General features: G+C 46.4%; 2 protein-coding genes across 19 annotated transcripts in view; one reads left to right on the forward strand and one right to left on the reverse strand.

Annotated features, from left to right (window-relative positions):
- Positions 1 to 19,977, forward strand: part of HIC1 (HIC ZBTB transcriptional repressor 1) — a 142,048-nt gene extending 122,071 nt beyond the window's left edge. For 14 of the 16 annotated variants that reach the window (XM_085878994.1, XM_085878991.1, XM_085879000.1 and 11 more), the window contains 3 exons: positions 10,238 to 10,975; positions 11,628 to 12,141; positions 13,082 to 19,977. In XM_085878994.1, coding sequence (XP_085735120.1) covers positions 10,238 to 10,975; positions 11,628 to 12,141; positions 13,082 to 14,065 — 2,236 coding nt within the window. In that variant the 3' untranslated portion in view covers positions 14,066 to 19,977. Of the gene's footprint in view, positions 1 to 1,401; positions 1,477 to 10,237; positions 10,976 to 11,627; positions 12,142 to 13,081 lie in introns of those variants that run through there. The other 2 variants (XR_015057597.1, XM_085878997.1) reach the window with 2 other exon arrangements.
- A 742-nt stretch (positions 19,978 to 20,719) lies between these two features.
- Positions 20,720 to 22,237, reverse strand: part of SMG6 (SMG6 nonsense mediated mRNA decay factor) — a 248,513-nt gene continuing 246,995 nt past the window's right edge. For all 3 annotated transcript variants that reach the window (XM_085879008.1, XM_085879010.1, XM_085879007.1), the window contains one exon: positions 20,720 to 21,931. In XM_085879008.1, coding sequence (XP_085735134.1) covers positions 21,801 to 21,931 — 131 coding nt within the window. In that variant the 3' untranslated portion in view covers positions 20,720 to 21,800. The remainder of the gene's footprint in view (positions 21,932 to 22,237) is intronic.

Raw genomic sequence — 22,237 nt, forward strand, 5'->3', positions numbered from 1 at the left:
AATAGACGTACTCACGTGGGTCGACCGAGGCTTCACCATGTATTTCAGTTTCATATCTCTCTATTATAATACCAAGCTTGCACACTAAAAACTCGGCTCGCCGTCACGCGATCCCTATGAAATTGCGGTGGCACTTAGCGGACATGTCGACAATGTTTAGGAAGTCTTGGCGTTCCATAGTACCACTTGCATTTTGCACAATGCGTATTTTTTCATTCCCCGTGTACGGTCTGTCGTCTGCTACCAGCGATGTTGTACTGCTGTTCTGTGCATGTGCACGGGTATCTCTAGTCTATCTATTGTACGTGTGTGTGTGTGTGTGTGTGTGTGTGTGTGTGTGTGTGTGTGTGTGTGTGTGTGTGTGTGTGTGTGTGTGTGTGTCTTGCTGCTGTTTCTCGACAACCACTGGTCCGATCTAATTGAAACTTGCTAGATATATTGCTGGGGATCTGTGGATGTGCCTTTTTAAGGTTTGATATTAATCGGACAAGTGCTTCCTAAGTTATGGCCATTTATTTACCAACCAATGACAGGACACGTTGCTGCGTGGGCGTGGCCGATGGGGAAGAGAACCTTGGCTGCGTTCCCCATTACGGGTTACAACGTAAGGACTTCCGGAAAGTGATGACTTCGTGTTTTCTAATAATTTCTCGATTTCTTATGCACATTTATAGATAAACACATTGCCCCAATTCAGTCATCGTTTACGAGAGCGAAGGAACGGCCTGTGTGGTTGTTTGAAAGTTTTTTTTTTGTTTGTTTGTTTTTATTTATTTATTTTGCACATACGTCCCCCCCCCTCTTCTCTTCTCTTTGTGTTTTTCTTTGCAATGAAATTGTGAAAAGGCAAAATACGTTGGCGCTAATTGAATAATTGGCCATTAAAACTAAATTGTGAATAATCGTAACTGCAATATGCGAACTTCCGGGCCACCCACGTACGGGCACGCGAGAGCAAAGGATCAGCCTGTGTGGTTGTTTCTGGCTCACGGTTTGAAAGTTTTTTTTTTTCCTGCACATACGTTGTAACCATATGTGCCCGTACGTCTATACACATATGTGCCTGTACGTCCATGCACGTACTAGTATAGATAATTATCGTAAATCTGGCAACAATGGTCGTCGGACTGTATGTAATATTCCACCATTAACAACACCTGTTTTTAAGTGTTTTCCTATTGTTGTTACTGTCGGACTGTACGTCATTTTGGACAGTTAACCACACCATTTAAGTGTGATTGGCACTTAGGCAATTGTGTCAGCATGGCCCTGCGCCCAATGGGGTGGTTGACAGGTGTGGTCCTGCCCCCATGTCTGTTTGTCTGTGAGCAGGATATCTCAAAAAGCTATGGCAAGATTCGGGCAAACTTTGGTGGACAGTTTGAGTTTGTGACAAGGACAAATTGATTCGATTTTGGTGAAGATCTGGATCCGGATGCTAAAATTTTTAAGCGGTGAAGACGCTGCAATATTTGGGTACGTCCATCCTTCTTTCCATCCGTCCGTCCATCCATCCGTCAAAAATGAAGAAGAAGATTCTTTATTCTTCTTCTTCTTGAATCTTGAGTATGGCAGCTTGGCTGCCAGGTAGCTATCATTTTGTAGGGGTATAACTTTGCTGCTGATGCTGTGCCCTTATAACAGTACACGGGTACTCATTTCACCAACCTCGGAAAGATGACAGGCTGAGTCAACCCCACCTGGTTTAAATTCAGCAGCCAAGGTGGCTTCAACTCAGGACCCTAAGATCCCAAGCCAGCCACCCTAACCACTAAGCCCTAGAACCTCTCTAACCCTCCGTGTTTAATTCCTGAGGGTTCTCAAGGCTAATTCTAATGAGTTTTGTTTGTTTCTCGGCTTTGCCGATTTCATATTAAAACTGTCAAACTGAACCACTTCCTTCTGACATGGGTGTGTTTTATTTATTTATTTATTTTTAAATGATTCTTCACCGTTGACTGATGGGGCCAAAACGATATATAACACAATATCTCAAAAGTTATGGATGGATTCGGACAGAACTTTTTTTGACAGGTTGGGTATGTGACAAGGAAGAATTGATTCGATTTTTGTGAAGATCCAGATCCAGATAGGATAAAAATTTTTTTTTTTTTTTAATTTTTACATGATTCTTCACCATTGAGAGATGGCTCCAATAACGATATGTGGCGTGATATTTCAAAAACTTGCAGACGGATTATGACAAAGCACGGTGAATGAGTTGGCTAGGTACGAAGAACAAGCCCATTATATTTTGGATCAGGTCCAAATCAGGCAGATCCGGCCTATCGGTGGGATACAAAACATAAACTGTTGAGCCTGGCGGTGGTATGCCCTCCACCGAGTGCTGTTCTAGTTTTCTGATGCGTAGTTAAGCAGTTATGTCTATGTTTCACGGAATCCTTTCAAGTTATGGAAATTTTATGAAGTCATGGACCTTTCACCCTTGTTGTGGGCTCATCAGGACAACATACTGCTGATCGTTTATTCGTGACCATATTCGGCTCATTAATAAACCAAATCAAACCCCCGAACTTGATGATGCTTCTTTCGTTGACTTTAATATTCCTGGCGACAAACCTCCTGACTGGAGATCAGCAGGGCAGAGACAATGTGTTTGCATGGCAGGTGACACTTGTTGCTGACAGGCCGTGCAGCAATTGGTGTGATGGGACACAATCTGTGCCCTGCTGCATCATCAAGTTAGGGGATTTTATATATACACATATATATGTGTGTAAATATAAGCCTGGTGTGTTGGCGCAGTGGTTAGGGCAGCGGCTTGGGATCCAAAAGGTCCTGAGTTCAAGCCCCGTTGGGCCACTGAATTAATACATCAGGGGGTTGACTCAGCCTGTCATCCTTCCGAGGTCGGCGAAGTGAGTACCAGTGTACTGGGCCGGTGTATACCCCGGTTAAAATAGGTGTACCATATCCCTGTGTCGTAAGAGGCGACCAGGGTTGCGTCAGGAAGGGCATCCGGCGTAAAACCTATGCCAAATCACTATGCGGATCACACGGATGATCCGCTGTGGCGACCCCTAACGGGAGCAGCCGAAAGAAGAAGAAGAAGAAGATATATGTGTGTAAATATAGTGTTACGAATTTGGAATTCAAATGCACACAACATACAGGTTCCCTTAGTAAGCTATGCCGATAAGTGCATGTTCCCTAGATAGCTCACCTTCCATTGTTTAAATGTTTTGAAATCGATTAGATGCGCTGCGGATCAATTTAATCATTAGGGAGCGAACAATGGATACGTCCCTCCCCCTCTTCTGCGAAGAGGAAGAAGAACCCTGCGGTGACGTCAACAACTCCCTCCCATCCGTGGTTGAGCGGCGGGTGGATCACGAGGACATGAGTCACGCCGGGTGCGGGGGAGGGGGTGCAAAAGGATAAAGAGGACATCTTTTCTTTGTTCGAAAAAAGTCCCGAAAGAGTTCGTGGGAGTCCCGTGGTCGGGCTGAGTTCGTGAAAGTCCCGTGTAAAGAGTTCGTAGGAGTCCCGTGGTCGGGCTGAGTTCGTGAAAGTCCCGTGTAAAGAGTTCGGGGGAGTCCTGTGGCAGAGTTCGTGAAGAGTCCCGTTCTGAGTCCCGTGTGCAGAGTTCGTGTGCTGAGTCCCGTGGGAGGAGTAAGCTCTTTGCTTCGGCTGGCTCAGTGAGCTTCGGCTGCTGCTTTGTTTTGGAAGGAACTTGAGCCAGTTGTTCGGCCTGAGCTGCGAGTGGAGGCTTCTTCCTCTCCTTCCTCTTCCTCTTGGTTCATGGAGCTTTTCGTTCTCCATTTTGTTTCCCGGCTTGGTGCGACGCATCGGTCTCTTCTTGGAGTTGGATCCTCGGGGAAGCGACGATCGACAGGACGGATCGGTGCCTCGTCTCACCGGCATGTGTTGAGAAGCGCGGGAGGATTCGCGGGAGCTCGGGAAGGATCGCGGCGATTGGATCCAGCTCGCTCTCGCTGGAGCCCGGGACCGGACAAGTTGAAGATCACACGAGGTGGAAAGGTTCGAGTCAAGCTCTGAGTTTCAGCTCACCTGTCCTCCGAGCTGGAGCTCGTGTTTAAAGGCCTCAGTCACCGTTTAATGTGTGTGTGTGTGTGTGTGTGTGTGTGCGTGCGTGCGTGCGTGCGTGCGTGCGTGCGTGCGTGCGTGTGTGCGTGCGTGTGCGTGTGCATGCGCGCGTACGTGGGCTCGTCTAATAAGTAGGAACTGCTGTTAAGTGTAAATGACCGTACATAATAAGTAGACGGCTGTAGTTCTTTTGTCGTGCTTTTGTTGCTTGTATAATTGCATGCGTGTTTTATTGTAATAAATGTCCTTGTGTGAATGTAAACCTGCTCATTGCGTCCATTCCCTCATTGACTGAACATTTCGTGTGTTGGGAGTCAGAAAGCCGTTGGTTTGCCGTAATAGGGGGACATTTGGACCGACGGTTCTCGGCGATTACGCCGCTCGGAATCGCGCACGGACAAGCTCGCCTCGGCGGTTTGTTCCGTACGAGTTCCGTCGAGGGTGGAATACCCCGGTAGTTGGATCACATGGGTATTTAGGGACATTGAAGATTGGCAATCGACCCTACCCCACGTGATCTGCCGATTGGCGTATTTCGGTTCTTGTACAAGGACCCGTCGCTCGGAGTTATCCGGGCGGCGATCTATATTCCGGGTGATCGCTCGGGCCGACTCGACTTGCGGCTCTGTTCAGAGCAGTCGGTTGGCGGCTGACCCCCCAGCCAGTAACAATATAAATATATATATATATATATATATATATTTATATATATATATATATATATATATTTACACACATATATATATATATATATATATATATATATATATATATATATATATGTATAATGTATATACACATATATATATATATTTTTTTCATACATATATATATATATATATATATATATATATATATATATATATATATATATATATATATATATATATATATATATATATATATATATATATATACACACACACACATTAAATCTGAAGGAAGGATTTAATGTCTGAAGTGATGATGGATTCCATAACCTTGTTGATGCTTGGTCTGTCGTTGCTGGGATCTATTTTTGCACCTTTTTATGTAGAGTGGTAATGTTTGTTGATTTCCAAGCAGATGGCAGATGACCTTGAGCAAATGAGAGGGTGAATCGAACAAAGAGAGGGTGAGCAAGAGCGGATCAGGTTTTTAGGCCACGTGGGCTGATGCCGTCTGGACCGGTTGCAGAATCTGAGTCGAGGTTTGACAGTAAGCTCTCCACCTTGTCAGGAGAAAAGGACACAGAGTCCAGGGACAGCTGGGTGTGACTGGGTGAGGTGGGAACAGAAAGCGATGGGTTTTGGACACAAGATTTCGAAGCAAACACAGATTTTAGGCATTGAGCCTTTTCATGTGCAGTGTCAGCTGTGCAGCCATTTGAGGCAAGGGAGGGATGGAGGAGGAACAAACACCAGACACAGTCTTAACTCGATGTCATCAGGATTTGGAGGGAGAGAGGTTTGAGAGTTCAGACTTGAGATTAGAAAGATGTTGTTTGCTCGCTCTCCTGAGGGTGGATACACACTTATTCCGAGCTTTGTGGAAGGAACTGAGATTGCCCTCAGTTGGTTTGCCTTCCATGAGGCGAAGGCAAATTGTTTCAGGACAACTGCCTCTCCACAAGCTTCAGTGTACTATGGGTGGGAGGAAGAATAGGACAACTGAAGACGAGAGGGGATAAATCTGTGCTTGAGGGAAAGCAAGTTTCTTTGAAAAAATTCCCAGGATGAGTTGATATCAGAGAGAATAGAAATGGGAGACCAGTCTCGAAGGTTTATGGCTGCTTGTCTGCTTGAAGACCTTGTCAGTCGACCTGAGTAAAATACCAGACTCCACGGCACTGAGGTGGTTCTCAATAGTTACAGCCAGAGAAACATCTATTTTGACAAGCATGTGGTCAGATGAACCGATTGGAGCAAAGGAAGAACAGCAGATATTTTCTTGGAAATTGGTCAAAATAAAATCCAGAAGAGATGGAGTACCGTTGGCTGAGATCCGGGTCGGGAAGTTGTATTGACAGATCAGTCAGTCCCAATGAGTCACAGAAGTCCTTTGCTGAAGTGCCATGGCAGGTGAGAGAAGTACCCACACCCACCCAACTGGCATGATGACAATTGAAATCACCGCATGTGAGGAAGAGAGTTGGGATGAGAGGATAGAAGTTGGTCCATGTTTTCAGTAAGCGAGGTGTAAATGGAGTCATCACTGTTTGGTGGACGGTACAACACACATATAAACATGAGGTGGGAGTGGAGGGGAAGCCGTAGCCGGAGGTTGTGGAGGAGTGAGGGCAATGTATGGGGAGTGAGGTTGTGGGGTTTTTGATAAAGAGAGCAACTCAACCACCAGGACGAGGTTCAGGTCTATCACACTGGAGGAGGGAGTAACCAGGGAGAGATACTAAGGAGTCACAGACATCTTGAAGGAGGAAAGTTTCAGTTAAGCAGATTATGTCTGGTTTGTCAGGGGCAACCTGTTTGGAGAGATCAGTCAGGTTAGAGCAAAGGCACCGGATTTCTGACGTACACACTGTTAAGGAAGAGGGAAGGGAGGAGGCTTTTGGTGCAGCGGAAGAGAGGGGAGGGGAGGGTAATATGAGGGAGGAGAAGTGGAGGTCGTGAGATTTGTTGACAGTTGATGACAATGTAGAAGAGCTAGGGGAGAGGGTCGGTTGGGGAGGAGGACAAAGGGCGAGGTGGTGAAGGGAAGTATGGAGTAATAAGAGAGGGGGAAAGGGAGGTGGGAGATTGGAGGAGGTGGAGCGATGAGGTGGAAGATAGAGGGTGGGGGAAGGAGGAAGCTTTGTGGATGTGAAGGGGGCAGCTTTGAGAAGGGGGAGTGAGGGGGGAGATGTGGAAGGGAGGGGTGAGGGGGGAGAATTGATGGAGAAGGGTGAGGGGAAAGAATTGAGGGAGAAAGGTGTGGGGGAAGCTTGTAGGGGGAGAGAGAGAAGTTTGCTTTGAAGAGGGAGGAGGCGGTTGATTTGTGAGGGACGGGTGAGAGGGAAGCTTTGAGAGAGAGGGGAAATGATGAGAGCAGGTTCGGCCTATGGGGGAGGAGGAAGATGAGCTGGGTGTGGAGAGGGGGAGGATGAGACTGGTTATAGATATTGTAGAGATGGGAGCGGGTGGGGGGAGGAACAAAAATTGAGGGGGTGGGAAGAGGTGGAGGCAGCTTTGAGAAAAGGAAGTTGTGGGGGGGCATTTTAAGGGGATAGGCAAGGGGGGACATTTGGGAGAGAAGGGTAAGAGGGGAGACTTGAGGGAGAAGGGTGAGGGGAAGCTTGGGGGGAAGAGAGTGAAGTTTGCTTTGAAGAGGGAGGAGGCAGCTGAATTGAGAGGGATAGGATGCAATGAGAGCAAGCATGGCCATGGCAGGGGGGGGGAGGAGGAAGAAGGGAGGGTTGGGGAGAGGCGGAGGATGAGACTGGCTAGTGGTATGGTAGAGGTGGGAGCAGGCAGAGGAAAGAACAAGATTTGAGGAGGTGGGAACAGGGGGAGATGTGATGAGGAAAGAGAGAGCATGATAAAGATATTGAGGAGTGTGCTGAATGAGAGTGTGAGACATTTGAAAACCATACAGTTTGGGATATCAGAGGACAGTAGAGAAATGCTAGGATTGGGGGGGGGCAAGATTGGAGGAGTAAGGAGGGGGAAGGAGTTAGGAGGATGTAGATGTGAGGAGGTGGGATGAATTTGCACTGAAGTTGGAAAAAAAGAATGATAAATAATGGAAGATGAACAAGTATATTTCCTCGAAGTTTTAGAAAAACTTTCTTTTGAACCTTTTGCACTTCCAGTTGGTATCGAAGCTTTATAGGTGGCACTCAACAAAACCTCGCAACAGATTGGAGAAAGTTTGGGATGTAACCCTTCAGCCGATTCGAGTTGAAGTTTGGGATGTAACAGGCTCGCGGTTCAAGGTGAAGTTGGGGGGTGTAAACCTCAGGCTTGGCTGAAGGTTATAGGTGAAGATTGGGATGTAATCCATAAGCCGGAGATTGGAGTTGAAGTTGGGGATGTAAAAGGCTAGCGGTTCAAGGTGAAGTTTGGGATGTAACAGGCTAGCGGTTCAAGGTGAAGTTTGGGATGTAACAGGCTAGCGGTTCAAGGTGAAGTTTGGGATGTAACAGGCTAGCGGTTCAAGGTGAAGTTTGGGATGTAACAGGCTAGCGGTTCAAGGTGAAGTTTGGGATGTAACAGGCTAGCGGTTCAAGGTGAAGTTTGGGATGTAACAGGCTAGCGGTTCAAGGTGAAGTTTGGGATGTAACAGGCTAGCGGTTCAAGGTGAAGTTTGGGATGTAACAGGCTAGCGGTTCAAGGTGAAGTTGGGGATGTAAAAGGCTAGCGGTTCAAGGTGAAGTTTGGGATGTAACAGGCTAGCGGTTCAAGGTGAAGTTTGGGATGTAAAAGGCTAGCGGTTCAAGGTGAAGTTGGGGATGTAAAAGGCTAGCGGTTCAAGGTGAAGTTTGGGATGTAACAGGCTAGCGGTTCAAGGTGAAGTTTGGGATGTAACAGGCTAGCGGTTCAAGGTGAAGTTTGGGATGTAAAAGGCTAGCGGTTCAAGGTGAAGTTGGGGATGTAACAGGCTAGCGGTTCAAGGTGAAGTTTGGGATGTAAAAGGCTAGCGGTTCAAGGTGAAGTTTGGGATGTAACAGGCTAGCAGTTCAAGGTGAAGTTTGGGATGTAAAAGGCTAGCGGTTCAAGGTGAAGTTTGGGATGTAAAAGGCTAGCGGTTCAAGGTGAAGTTTGGGATGTAAAAGGCTAGCGGTTCAAGGTGAAGTTTGGGATGTAACAGGCTAGCGGTTCAAGGTGAAGTTTGGGATGTAACAGGCTAGCGGTTCAAGGTGAAGTTTGGGATGTAACAGGCTTGCGGTTCAAGGTGAAGTTTGGGATGTAACAGGCTAGCGGTTCAAGGTGAAGTTTGGGATGTAACAGGCTAGCGGTTCAAGGTGAAGTTGGGGATGTAACCCTCAGGTTGGAGGTTAGTGGTGAAGCTAACACCCGTGCTCACTGCGTGCCTTCCACAGGCTAAACACCTTCACCTGGTGTGGGGGGAAAAGCAACAAAATGTGATTATAGCATTATCGACGTCATATTTGCACTTTGTCTGCATTGCCAAGGATGTGGTTTGTTGTGACTGCGCTGCTACCATGGTGTTCATTTTACTCTTTTAAAAGTTTATTTTAGTTTTGCATTCTCCGTCTTAAAGGGAACCAGACTTAAGTATTTGTTTGAATCCAGTCCACGGTGCATTCATCAATCATCACATCCACGTTTGTGTCATGATCATGATTTGAGCACAATCGATTACCCTTATTTTTGCTCCCCTCTTTCCTATCCCCCATCACATTGTTCGATTAGAAGGAGCAAATTTAATTCTGGGGAATTTTGGGGGATGGAGGGGGAGAGGGAACATGGTGTTATTAACTTGGGAGCATGTTCGCATTATCCACAATTAACGATTCATTTAGCTTGGGCAGTTTTCACTTGCTGTGACCCCTTATTCTGATAAATGCATTCCTCCTGATGAGAGGTTATAAACCAAAACCGGTTAAGTTTAAACTGAACCGAGAATATTCACTTTGCTTTAGTTCAAAGAGGAGGTAGCGGGGTGTGGGGCTAGGGGCTCGGCTGTTTTAAACGCCCGTGTTTTGTCGAAGAGCTTTTTCTTTGTTCCACTCTTGCTCTGGCATGCCTTTCTCAGGCTGCATACCCCAGCCATTTTTGTGTAAAGTTTGGTCGACCCCATTTGACCCTTGCTCTATTGCCCTCCCACCTTCCGCCACTCCCTATCCTACTTACCCATCTCCCATCCCCCACCTCCTCTCTCTCTCTCTCTCTCTCTCTCCAGTGCCACATCCTTCCGTCTGTTCCCCTCCCTCCCTCCTCTCAGCATCAATCCATCCTCGCCACCTTCCATCCTTTTACATTCCTGACTTTAATGTTTGTATGCAAAACACAAAGCTCTTGGAACGGCCTACGGACCTATAAGGACTACATTTGAAAATTTATTACCGGTCAGAAATATGTGATGTCCAAAGCTGGAATGATGGGACAAACCTGATGAAAAGTAGAGTTGAACTTGCAGATTGGAGTACCATTTAAATGAAGTGCATTCAAGCAAATAATGACAATGTTTGTAAAGGTTTTGTTTTGTTCTGCATTGTGTCTGTTTGCAGCTCAGAGCAACGGGAGCCCACCATGGAGCTCCCAAGCCACGCCAAGCACCTCTTGGGCCAGTTGAACAAGCAACGCAGCAAAGGCTTCCTGTGTGATGTAGTCATCGTGGTTGAGAACGCGTTGTTCCGTGCCCACAAAGCTGTCCTCGCAGCAAGCAGCCTCTACTTCAAATCGTTAGTCGTGCACGATAACCTGATCAACCTCGATTCGGATGTCATTACCCCTCCGGTATTTCGAGCCATCTTGGAGTACATATATACGGGCCGTTTGGCAGCGGTGTATGGAGCGGTGGCTGCCAGTGGGGGATCAACCTGTGGCGGTGGAGTGACGACACCAGTGGCTTCTGAGCCAGGATTGGCTGCTTTACTGACAGCAGCCAGTTACCTCCAGCTGCCAAATCTCGTGGCTCTTTGCCGGAAGCGGCTTAAAAGGAATGGGCGACTTGGTCCTCCTCGGCAAAACAGTGGTGGAGCTGGTGGTAGTGTGCCAGCAGTAGTCACAGCTGGTCATGGGCTATCTGGTCTTACGAGTAGCCCTCCACCAGCAAGGGGGCCACAAGACTTCTTGTCATCAGGCTGTGGGCCAGAGGATGATGAAGATGATGAAGATGATGAAGAGGATGAAGACGATGAGGAGGAAGAAATGGAGGAAGATGAAGGCATTGAGGCTAAAGAGGAACCGAGGACACCAACAAAGACGGCTGTAATTCAAAACTACTTTTCTACCTCATCTTGCAGGTAGGCCAAGACCAAGTGGTGTTTGAGGTGATGCTGACCTTCAGCATGAAGTATGTCTCATTCCTCGAAGTATTAACCGTGTTTATTCACTGGACTGACCTTTAGTACTGTCAAGTGCTTCGCTGCAGATTCCTGCACCTGACATCTCGATGGCCCACTCCAGGAACACGGATTGAGCACTTGACAGTACTTTGGACCATTGCAATGAATGTTAACATTTTACTTGTACTCCCAGACATTGCGTTGTAAATCATATTGATGATGAGAAAAACTTTGGACTTGATAAGTTGCTCTCCCACCTGTGCGATCCAAGGTTTTTGGGGTGCCCCAATCCCAGTGGCTTCGTTTGTTATCTTCCTTTGTTGTGCTTGCTTGTCAACCAGTTCTAAGGCAAACCAGAGCAGTTCCTGTGAGGTCTTAAATTTTCAACCTTGGGTTTCAAAACACAGGCTACACTGCCAGTGCTATCACCTATTGTTTTTCTTTCAGTTAAACTGAAGTTTTTGCTTTAAAGTAAGCTTCTTTCACCGGTTTGACACTGATATTTTGTATTTTTCTTGCTTGATCTATTGTTTTGCTATTGTCATAAATCACCAGTGTTAAAAAAAAACAAAAAAACTTGTGGTGGTGACAAATGTATGGCCCGTTGCAGAATGGGAGATGTGTCTCGAGCTGGGGAGATCCAGAGGGTTGGAGAACTACTCACAATGAGTCCCGGCGTCGGTGATTTCTACCTCGGAAGAAGTGCCGGGTCCACAGGTGGTACAACCACCGAAGAAGTTGGTCTGGATCTCCGTGGTGGGCGTGGTAGCTCTGCAGAACATGAACGTCCACAGCTTGTTGGTCTCGATTTGACGAAAAAAAGTCCCGTGCGGGCTGGCCAAGCGACCACCGACGACTGCATGGTTCCTCGCCCGCCCTCGACGCCTTTGGCTGGAGAGCGTGTGGGTACCATCGAAGACCGTAGCGGTAACACAAACATGTCGCAGCAGCAGCCGCTTCCACAGGGTGATTGTGGCGACAGCTTTAGCCTGCTTCGGAAGCCCGAAGGCTCATCGCCTGTCCTCCATTGCTCACAAGGCTTAGGCACAGATGGACTCGGCCTCAAAACTGCCAGAGTGAAGCAGGAACCCGGAGCTGAGCAGAGCTGTGAGCGCAAAGATCAGGTGAGGTTTGGATGAGATTGGGGTGTCAGAGGCTTTGACTGCCCTTTTCTCTTGGCTTGCCTCATTAATTTTTTTTTGCCTTATTAAAGATCTCCGCATGCATTTCTGGTGAGGAGTTTGAAAAATGGAAGGCTTTGGTTTGTGGGTGATGGGGAGTGGAGAAGGGGGAGGAGTGGTGGGTCAGGACTCGACTCTTCTTGTTTTGTCTTTTTTTTCCACTCGATGCTGTTTAATGAAAAATTATTCAGAAACCCTACCCCTGCACCACAAAACCAAATGTCCTCAAAATCCTGCAGGGATTAATCATAGTTGGCTGTGTATGTGTGTAATGCATGCACGTCCTCAAAGCATCCATGGTCCCTGGACTTCTGTACAGACGCCTGCAGCAGGCCACCTAGGTGGCTTATCTTAGAATGCGCGAATTGGTAACGATTCAGCATCGTCCTTTGGTATATGATGACACAGAATATTAGAGGTGGCGATAAGGTATAGCCCAAGGTCAGAGCTTTGTGCGACTGAGATTGGAAAGGCCATTTTCAGGTTTAAGGTGAAGGTTCCAAACAGGCTGCTGTTTATTGGCCATGTGGTTGGAATCTCAATAGTTATGCTTCAGATAAGGACAGCTCTGTGTATCGTGATTGGATTCACGTGTTCTCATTCCCTTCAGTTGTTTTGTGGGACATATTTGGGGATCTCTGTCATCTGCTATCATTTGTAAGGTGTTTTACTCTCTGACAGTCTTACCTACAGGCTGGAGAAATATATAATATTTGGACCGGTTTAATGAGGCATCAGCCGTGATGTACTTCAGATAATAATCATGGTGTGTAACATATACTTGATCATGGTGTGCCTCTTCATCAGCCAAAGTAGGATATTGAGTATGCTGCTAAAGAGGAAAGGGATGCTGATTTAGACATATGTCCCTGTTTCCCTGCAGAAGCCGCTGCTGAGGCATCCATGGGCAAGTGATGATGAGGAGGGATCCATGCCAGTGAGCAACGGTGTTGTTGTGTACTCTGGGAGCACAAAAGCAGAGGATGGGGGTGGCGGCAGTGCTGCATGTGTTGGCCGAGGTTCCTCACGCTTCTCGATGGCCTCACACTCGCTGGTGGACGATGACGATGAAACAAAGAGCCTAAATGATGACAGTGGGCAGAGTGATGGAAGCTCTGATGTGACACTTGATTCCCGGTTTGCACCATGTAACCACCGCCATCACTCCCATCGCCATCACCATCATCACCACTCGCTGCAGTCGCGCCAGTCAGGGCGTGGTAGACACCCAGCACTGGCTGCTGCAGCGGCTGCCGTCGGCTATGGTGAACCGGAGACCTTTGGAGACAACTTGTATGTATGCATTCCATGTGGGAAGGGTTTTCCGAGCTCTGAGCAGCTAAACGCCCACGTAGACACGCACACGGAGGAAGAACTATATCCCCGGGATGACGCGGCTCCACCGGTGAGCATGGCAAGTGGAGGCTGCGCAGAGGGGGTGGGTTCCACTGGCGGAGGATCGGCCGGTCCATCGGTACCGATGTTGGTGGCCGGTGGAGCAGAGGACGGCGTCGATCTCCGTCCATACCGTTGCACAGCTTGCGACCGTGCCTACAAGGATGCAGCGACACTACGGCAGCACGAGAAGACCCACTGGCTCACTCGTCCCTACCCGTGCGCCATCTGTGGGAAGAAGTTCACACAGCGAGGGACGATGACACGACACATGCGCAGCCACCTAGGCCTCAAGCCATTCGCATGTGACGAGTGTGGCATGCGTTTCACACGGCAATACCGCCTCACCGAGCACATGCGTATCCATTCCGGGGAGAAACCGTACGAGTGCCAATTATGTGGAGGAAAGTTTGCACAGCAGAGGAACCTTATTAGCCACATGAAGATGCACAGTGCCGTGCAGGCCTTGTGAATACATTTTGGACATTGTATGTAGTCGCTCTCCATCTCGACCTTCCAGAGACCTCGCCGCATCGCTTCATCATTGTTGTTCTTTGATGACATCCATCTGCAACACTTTTGTTTTTCTCAATTGTGGGCCAATTTATTATTATTGTTTTTTTTTTTTTTTACACAACTGCTCTTTATCTTTCACTCCTGTCTGCGAAGAAACCAAAGACGGGCCATCACCTCGTATCGAAGAACCTCTCCGACATTACCTCTCGCTCGCAAACAGAATTGCCATCGTTGAGCTGTCACTGCCTTTGAGCCTTACACCGATGCCCGTAGTTCTCGCCAGCAATCTCACTCACCTTCAAGACGGTCACACGATCTCGCCATTTCAATGCCATGAAGTATACCACCATCCAAATCCAAATCGCATCACAGGGCAATGCATTGCACACTTGGTGAAATGTTTCACTTTGTCTGATTTATCAAAAGGGTGTGTTTGTGTGTGTGTGTGTGTGTGTGTGTGTGTGTGTGTGTGTGTGTGTGTGTGTGTGTGTGTGTGTGTGTGTGTGTGTGTGTGTGTGTGTGTGTGTGTGTGTGTGTGTGTGTGAGAGAGTGAGAGTGAGAGTATATATATATATATATATATATATATATATATATATATATATATATATATATATATATATATATATATATATATATATATATATATGTATCAGGTCCTTAAAGGGAAGAACTTATAAATGGTAATATAGTTGCATTTTGTAAAAGGTGAGATGCTGTGGTGGTGCTCCAGCAACTCCCACCTTCGACCTCTGACGTTTTTTCTTTCATTGTTTTCTTTCGCACATTCATTTTGTTGGCTTTAAAGACATTGGAAAATATTTGAAAGCAAAAAAATTTTTGGTTTTGGATAGCATAACATTCTCATCTCTCATTATCTCCTCACCTTTTGGTCAAAGTAGTTACGTGATCACACGTTACACCTGCTGTATCGATCACATCCATCCTGTTTTTTGGGGGTTCAGGTTCAATTCTATGAAAACTGCAGTCACCTGGACACAAGGCCCAATTAATGGCAAAATGAACACCAACCGCTTTCGCAAAATTGCCTGAAAATTTCACTCGTTGCATAAAGGGCGAGGTTTATACGTGAGTGGGGAACTAATTCAGCAGGTTTCAGGTGGATCCATCCGCATTGTGTAAATAATAATGGCGCACGGCGTCGAGGATGCACGGACGTGACGCGAGTGTTCGTACAGGCCGGTGTATTATTTAATTGGATATTTGGGATAACTTAATCTTTAAGCCATAAAACCAAACATCTTGTACATGGACGAGCTGTTATAATATTGTTTCTTTGTAACAGGTGTTTATGGTGTGAGAGGGAGAGAGAGATAGGGTGTTCTCGTGGGCCTGTAGGTGGCAAAACCAAGGTGAAATTGACCAAAAAATTTGAGTTTGGTAATGTAGGTGATGTAGGGTGAGGACTGTTTTGAGGGGGCATGGGGGGGATTTGGAGGGGGGAAGGGCTAAGGGTTACCCAGTGACGTTACTGGTTCATAGGTTTGAATGCAAACTTTAGAAGATGAAAATAATTTAACTCGGTGTATATTTGACGGCATGCTTTTGTTGCTTGTACCTATTCGGTTTTTCCATACTAATAGCTTTGTTCCCTGTCGTTTCTACCTAGGAAATGGATCTCAGCGTTTTGTCTGTGGTGTTTTGACAGTAGCATGGTAAGGCTGAAGCACTTATGTTGGTTAGCGGTTTAGCCTACGGTCCGTTCTTTGTGCAAACATTTAAAGCTTTTTGTGCTATTTTCTTGTTTTCCAAGGAGAGGGATATTATTCCGAAGCGCCGTTTTTCACGGGGGTAGGCCAAGGTGCCGCTGAGACCAATGTTTTTCACGAGAAGTTGCAAGATATTTTTTTATCCTTTTTTTTTTTTGTTTTGTTTTTTTCTTTTCCATAGATTATTCTCGTTTTTATTCTGCGGAGCCGGGACGGCACCGTGTGTTGATGACGTCACAAGTGGAACGGTGCGGCCCGTGAATGTCACTAATTTACCGCCGATCAAGTGCCGGCTCAATCTCTTGGTGATATGCAGTGCAATGCAGCAGTTTCTTACAGTTCCAAAAGCAAACCCTGCAGTGTTAGTGACACATCCATTGTGAAGACCTACCTCATTCAGCCATTCAAATGATGTCACAGCAACGTGCCACAAATCGAATTTATTCTTTTTTTTTTTCAATGCTTTCTTCATCTCTGCCATCTTTTCTTTGTTTTCCTATGGGGAAGGGAGACAGGTGGGTTTTAAGCATGAAATCCTAAAGCAAGTGAACCATTCATTTTAGGGGTGAGGCGTGCGGTCGTCAAAGGTCGGGCCCGAATCTCTTGCGGAGACTACATCTCAGGATTTCCTAAAATAAAAAATAAAAACAGGAAGGTAGTTTTATTTTGTAAAATGTTTTTGCAGAAAAACCTCCCCATGAGAAAAGACTGGAATTTTTTTTTCTTATCCTTTGGGATGGAAGTCGCAGGGCTGCCCCTTGTGCTCCTAAAGGCCGATCTGACGGCACAGGGTAACTAGATGGCTCCAAGTGTCATATTTGTGAACCCTGAACAGGAAATGGCAGCTCAAGGCGTCGAGTTGGCCTCCTGGTTTCTTGACTCTCCCTCCCCCCGTGGGTCACTCCCTGGGCTCGAGACCCCCCCCCCCCAATCCCGAGTTCCAGGAGCAATGGCCCCTTGGGCTCTATCCCCTCCTTGTCCTTTTTCTAACCAAATGTGAATACAGAAACCCCCTCAGCTGCCTCAGACCAGCTTTTGGAGATACAATTCTAGTCGACCCAATTTTCTGCCACGTCCGGCTTCGAGTTGGGGGCTCAAGCGCTGGACCACGTCCGGTTACGCACGCGACTCGAACCTCGCTCTGCCTTCCTTGTTTCTGCGACTTTTTACGCGAGTGATGTAAGAGCAGGGTCGCTGTTTTTAAAGAGTTCAACGTTTTTTGCAGATGCAGTATTTCAAACCCCGAAAGCCTGCAGGGATTAAGACACTACATCATAGCTTTTTTGACTTTATATTCGGTGGTGGGGCTTGTTTGATGTACAATTTTATTCATTTCCTCCTTTTCCAATTCCGAGACGAACGCCTCTGTTATCTCGTGACACTGCAACAATTTAAAGACTTCTTTAAAAATAATAATAATAAGCATCCCCCTTTTTTGAACCAAAGTTTATTTTTGACAAAACAAACCTCATTGTTAAAGACCAAAAACGTTTACAGTACATTGTGCAAGGTAGCATTTTGTAAATTCTGCCTCCACCGGTAATGTTTCAGAACTTTTCACAGTATTTTTGAATTTTACATTTCTCTCTTTATTTTTGCTATCTATTCACTGAATGTATTTATTGCATGGATCTGTATATCGTGTTTTTAATGTTTTTTTTCTTTTCTTTTCCTGTCTGTTACAACACCGGGCGAAGTTATGGTTCAGTTTTTATATTCAACTGAGCCATAGAACATATCAGGGGAACCAGAATGTAAGAAGCTGAAAATAACCAAGTTAACCAAGTTCACTTTTTAAAGAAAATGCTTTACAAGGAAAACAAAGAACTTTATAAATGGGATGGTGGACCCTTATTGGGTGTCTTGGGTGGAGGCAAGGCAGTCGAGCTAATGCTGTTGCTCCTTGATCTAGCCATCGCTTTAAGGGGGTTGTGACCGTGCTCGGGGATTTGTCTATCCAGTCACCAAAACCACCACAACACTCCACCGCCCCCAACCACCATCGGCTGCAGCTGGAGCCTGTCGCGCTTCCCGTCACTGTTTCTTTGCCAAACCTCATTGGGGGGGGGGGTGGGGGAAGCGGTTCCTGGATTCGGGGAAGGGAATAGGAAAGGTGGTGTGGCTGATCCTGCGGTTGTGGGGGTTTGGTGCCATCTTGGAGTTATAAAATTAATTTCTGGAACAACAAATGGCTGCTCTTTTGAGTAAGAAGTGAGTTTTTTTTTTGCTGAAGCCTTGGGGATTAAGTGAGAAGGGAGGGGTAGGTTGTTAAATATTCTCAAATTGAGGGTTCACTGGGATGCATTACTAAAATACATTTGGGAATAGAGGGGAAATGCAGGGTCCAATAATGTTACATTTGGATGCAATGGGCATCACTTTCAAATGGAATATTAATTACACAACCCCACCCCCTGTGATTTTCCTTCGACTTGAAGTACCTCCAGCTTCATCCACTTTCAATTTGATGCGTCACTGAAGGGGTAGATGGGGCGATGCTCGACAAAGCCCTGTGCAAGACCCACTCCTTCAAGCTTCTCTACCATACCATGTTCCTCACCATCACCACTGTCCCCCCCCCCATCATCCCCCTCATTTTGGTTCACAATTCATGCTGCTTTGGAAGTGGCACCAGGAGAGGTGCAAAATTGTTCGATAAAGAAAACTGCTTTGAGTGATCATGCTACATGGACCACTGCTCTGATGACCACATATCCATGCATGTGAATTTTTTGTATCCAAAAAGCCACACACATCTCAGCACGCACCATGAAAAACCACTTTGTAGAACGAGATCACTCAAAATAGGATTTACTGTATCATTATTATTTTTGGGATAGAGGGGTGGGTGTATGAGCCTATATACTGGGGTTTAGGCCATTGATCCACTGCCTGGAGCCTGCACAGGGGCTGTGAATAAAGCCATGAACACAGCTCTGCCAGACCTCAGGACACCCCTGGAGGCTTCACCCCACACCCCTCAAGACCAATGTACCCTCCTCAGCCTCAAGAACCAAAACTGTCTTAATGTAAAGAACAAAATTTAGAGATCTTGTAATAAAAGGATTTTAAAGGTTAAGTCACAGCCTCGTGTCTTACTTTCCGATATGAAGTGTTTGGATTTGTATGTGTGGGTGTGAGAGAGGAGGGGAGGGTACTAACCCAATCCCACATATTGATCCAGGAAAAGTTAAAAGTTGTTTCAAATGCTTTTTTTTAATCCTCGATACAAAACAAACCATGTCTGCTGCAATATTCACCCAAAACAGGGATTTAAAGATGTATATTAATGCAAAATAGGAAGAAAAAAAAAACAACAAGGCAAACATGGAATGAAAGGATATGTGAATAGGGAACTTACTGAACAAACAGGAGTTTTCTCAACCACAATTTCATCACAGCAGCCTCACCAGCCTCAGGTAACGATCCATCCAGCAGAGGATTTCACAAAACCACCTGCACAAGGCCATGTGCTGCAGTCCATCCCCATTACAAGCATAGTGATGGTGTACGGAAATAAGAATGAACCACGACGAACAAAATAGCAGTTAGAATTTTCATTTATAAGAGTCTACTTATGCACACTCGTTCTAAAGGGTCTTCCCATTCACAAAGACAACAAATCAAAAAGACCAATACCGGTAAGAAAAATCGAACGATTAGAATGCATAAATGGCCGAGATGCAATCAAACGTGTCACAGTGATGTTTCACCACCCTGAGAAAGACAAAACGATAAAAACTTTGCACAGCATATACAGAACAACTCTGCAGGACCTTCCCATCTGTTCATATGGTGGAGCAACGGCCACAAAAATCTAGCAGCTTTGAAGGCCCCCGCATCTTGGGCCTAGGGGAGTCGTGCGTAGCCTTGGGCAGATGTGAGATCCAGGCTCAGGCTAGGCCGCAGGGGACCTCAGAGATGTACCGACGCCATGCTTGTTAGAAAAAGTGAAGTTTCATCCACCCCCTCCAGGTCCTCCTGCACCATGAGCGTGCCCAGCTGCAACACTCAAACTCTTGGATTCCTTCCGAGATCCATCAATGATGAATATCTCTCTCTCTCTCTCTCTCTCTCTCTCTCTCTCTCTCTCTCTCTCTCTCTCTCTCTCTCTCTCTCTCTCTCTCTCTCTCTCTCTCTCTCTCTCTCTCTCTCTCTCTCTCTCTCACTCTCACCCTCTCACCCTCTCACCCTCTCTCCACCTCTCACCCTCTCACCCTCTCACCCTCTCACCCTCTCACCCTCTCACCCTCTCACCCTCTCACCCTCTCACCCTCTCACCCTCTCACCCTCTCACCCTCTCACCCTCTCACCCTCTCACCCTCTCACCCTCTCACCCTCTCACCCTCTCACCCTCTCACCCTCTCGCCCTCTCACCCTCTCACCCTCTCACCCTCTCACCCTCTCACCCTCTCACCCTCTCTCACCCTCTCACCCTCTCTCACCCTCTCACCCTCTCTCACCCTCTCACCCTCTCACCCTCTCACCCTCTCACCCTCTCACCCTCTCACCCTCTCACCCTCTCACCCTCTCTCAATCTCACCCTCTCTCAATCTCACCCTCTCTCTCTCTCTCTCTCTCTCTCTCTCTCTCTCAATCAATCTCACACACTCACACACTCACACACTCACACACTCACACACTCACACACTCACACACACCTTTATGCTGAATATGTGCACAATGTGTGTTTGCGCTAGGAGCTTTAATAATGCAACTACACCTGTGCAGAGGCCCCAATACAGCAAATTATTGAGCGACCTGGTAAAGTGAGGTCACTACGGCGATTTATTTCCTCTGATCAAGCCTTGTATTTAAAGTGGCTCCTACATTTGCCATAACCAAATACTGTTGCTTTAGGTTATGATTAAATAGTAATAATGACAATAAGATGTTTGGATTTTTCTGCCAAACATAGCTGGTAAAGAAAGAGTGCAACCCAAGGCCAAGGGTCCAACAGCTCCACAGGCTCAGATGAAGGATGCCTGTGTCCACCCAGCACACAAAGAAAAGCAGCTTTTTCCAACACGCTCAAGTTGAATGTCCTGCAGCGCTATCAACCCACACGGAAAAAATAATAAAAAAAGAAAGAGCCCAGATTCTTTTGCTGCCTGGCTGGCCCACAAAGCATCTCCATTTCCTTTCCAGATCGACTGTGAGAGACAAAATATTGGGAGAAATCAAAATGTCTCAGCCATCTTAGATGGATGTGCACTGAATGGAGCCCCGTTTCCTTCTCCACTGGTTCTTACAGATGGACCTTCCTGACTAACGCTTAAAGAATGCGAGTAAAGTTGCGTTACATTCGTAAAAGCGGGGTTGGGGTGGCTCGAATCTTTAGAGGACGATGAAATTTTGGAATACTGTGTCTCAGAGTTGGCCTCAGGCAAAAGCCACTATTGGAGAAGCCAGGGGGAGCAAGAACAGCATGCGGTGCTAAATGTCTTTGGCTCTCAGCTTGGTGGAAACCTACATCTAAGAGCTTAATCCAGACTTCCTTCTAAAGAAAAATTTAATCCAAGACTTCAGCTCCCAGGGGCAGAACCAATAAAGCATCACGCATCTGGGCCTCTCATCCTCCTCTCCTGCCTGCTTGCCACTCCCACTACAGATCGTGTAAAGTAAAATGAAAGAGGAAAGGTTTCTCTTAACTGTTCGATTCAACGTAAAACAACCCACTTTTACTGCCAGACTGACAAAAACCAGAACCAGAGGCCTCAACTATCCATGGCAGCCCTCAAGTGTCCTCACATTAAACCATTCGGGGTCTAAAGTATTAATGTGAATACTACGATCACCTCCTTCCTCCTACCAGCGCTGGAGTGCGAAGCTGGTGTAAACTCATGAGAATAGGTCAGTGGGACGAGCAGCCGTGTACCACCCATTTGAGCAAACGGTACATAACCCTTTTTGACGTTTACGTCATCCTGTTTTGTTTTCTACTGACAATGCAAGTTGAGTTCAAGCCACTCTGGCCCAGGAGAGGAAGGCAGGAACCTCTCGAACAGGGACGTGCCGTGTCAATGCTTTAAGCCGAAGATTCCGATCATCCGTCAGAAGAACAACCTCACGACGCAGTCTCACAGGACCACCTTGGGGCAAAGGTGGAGAAAAACAATATCAATAAATGGGCAAAAGCTGTTTGGCATAAAGACAAACTTCTCGATTCACTGGTGTTTCACAATGAAAAATAATGACTAATCAGAGCCAATGGGTGTCGCTGGAATTTAAAGACTTTTGAGTTGGGTTCGTTTGACCAAAATATTTTAAATAATCATCCAAGTATTAAAAAGAACGAAAAAAAAAGTACGAGCACAGCATTTTATCCACATAAATATGGTCACATTGTCATTGCGTGTTTGTGTAGTTTATTGTACTGGATAGCATTTCCAGTTATT

Source organism: Eptatretus burgeri, chromosome 4 (genome assembly GCF_056783735.1).
Source record: "Eptatretus burgeri isolate ZD-2024b chromosome 4, Ebu_testis_v1, whole genome shotgun sequence".
In the NCBI taxonomy this organism is placed as follows: Eukaryota; Metazoa; Chordata; class Myxini; order Myxiniformes; family Myxinidae; genus Eptatretus; species Eptatretus burgeri.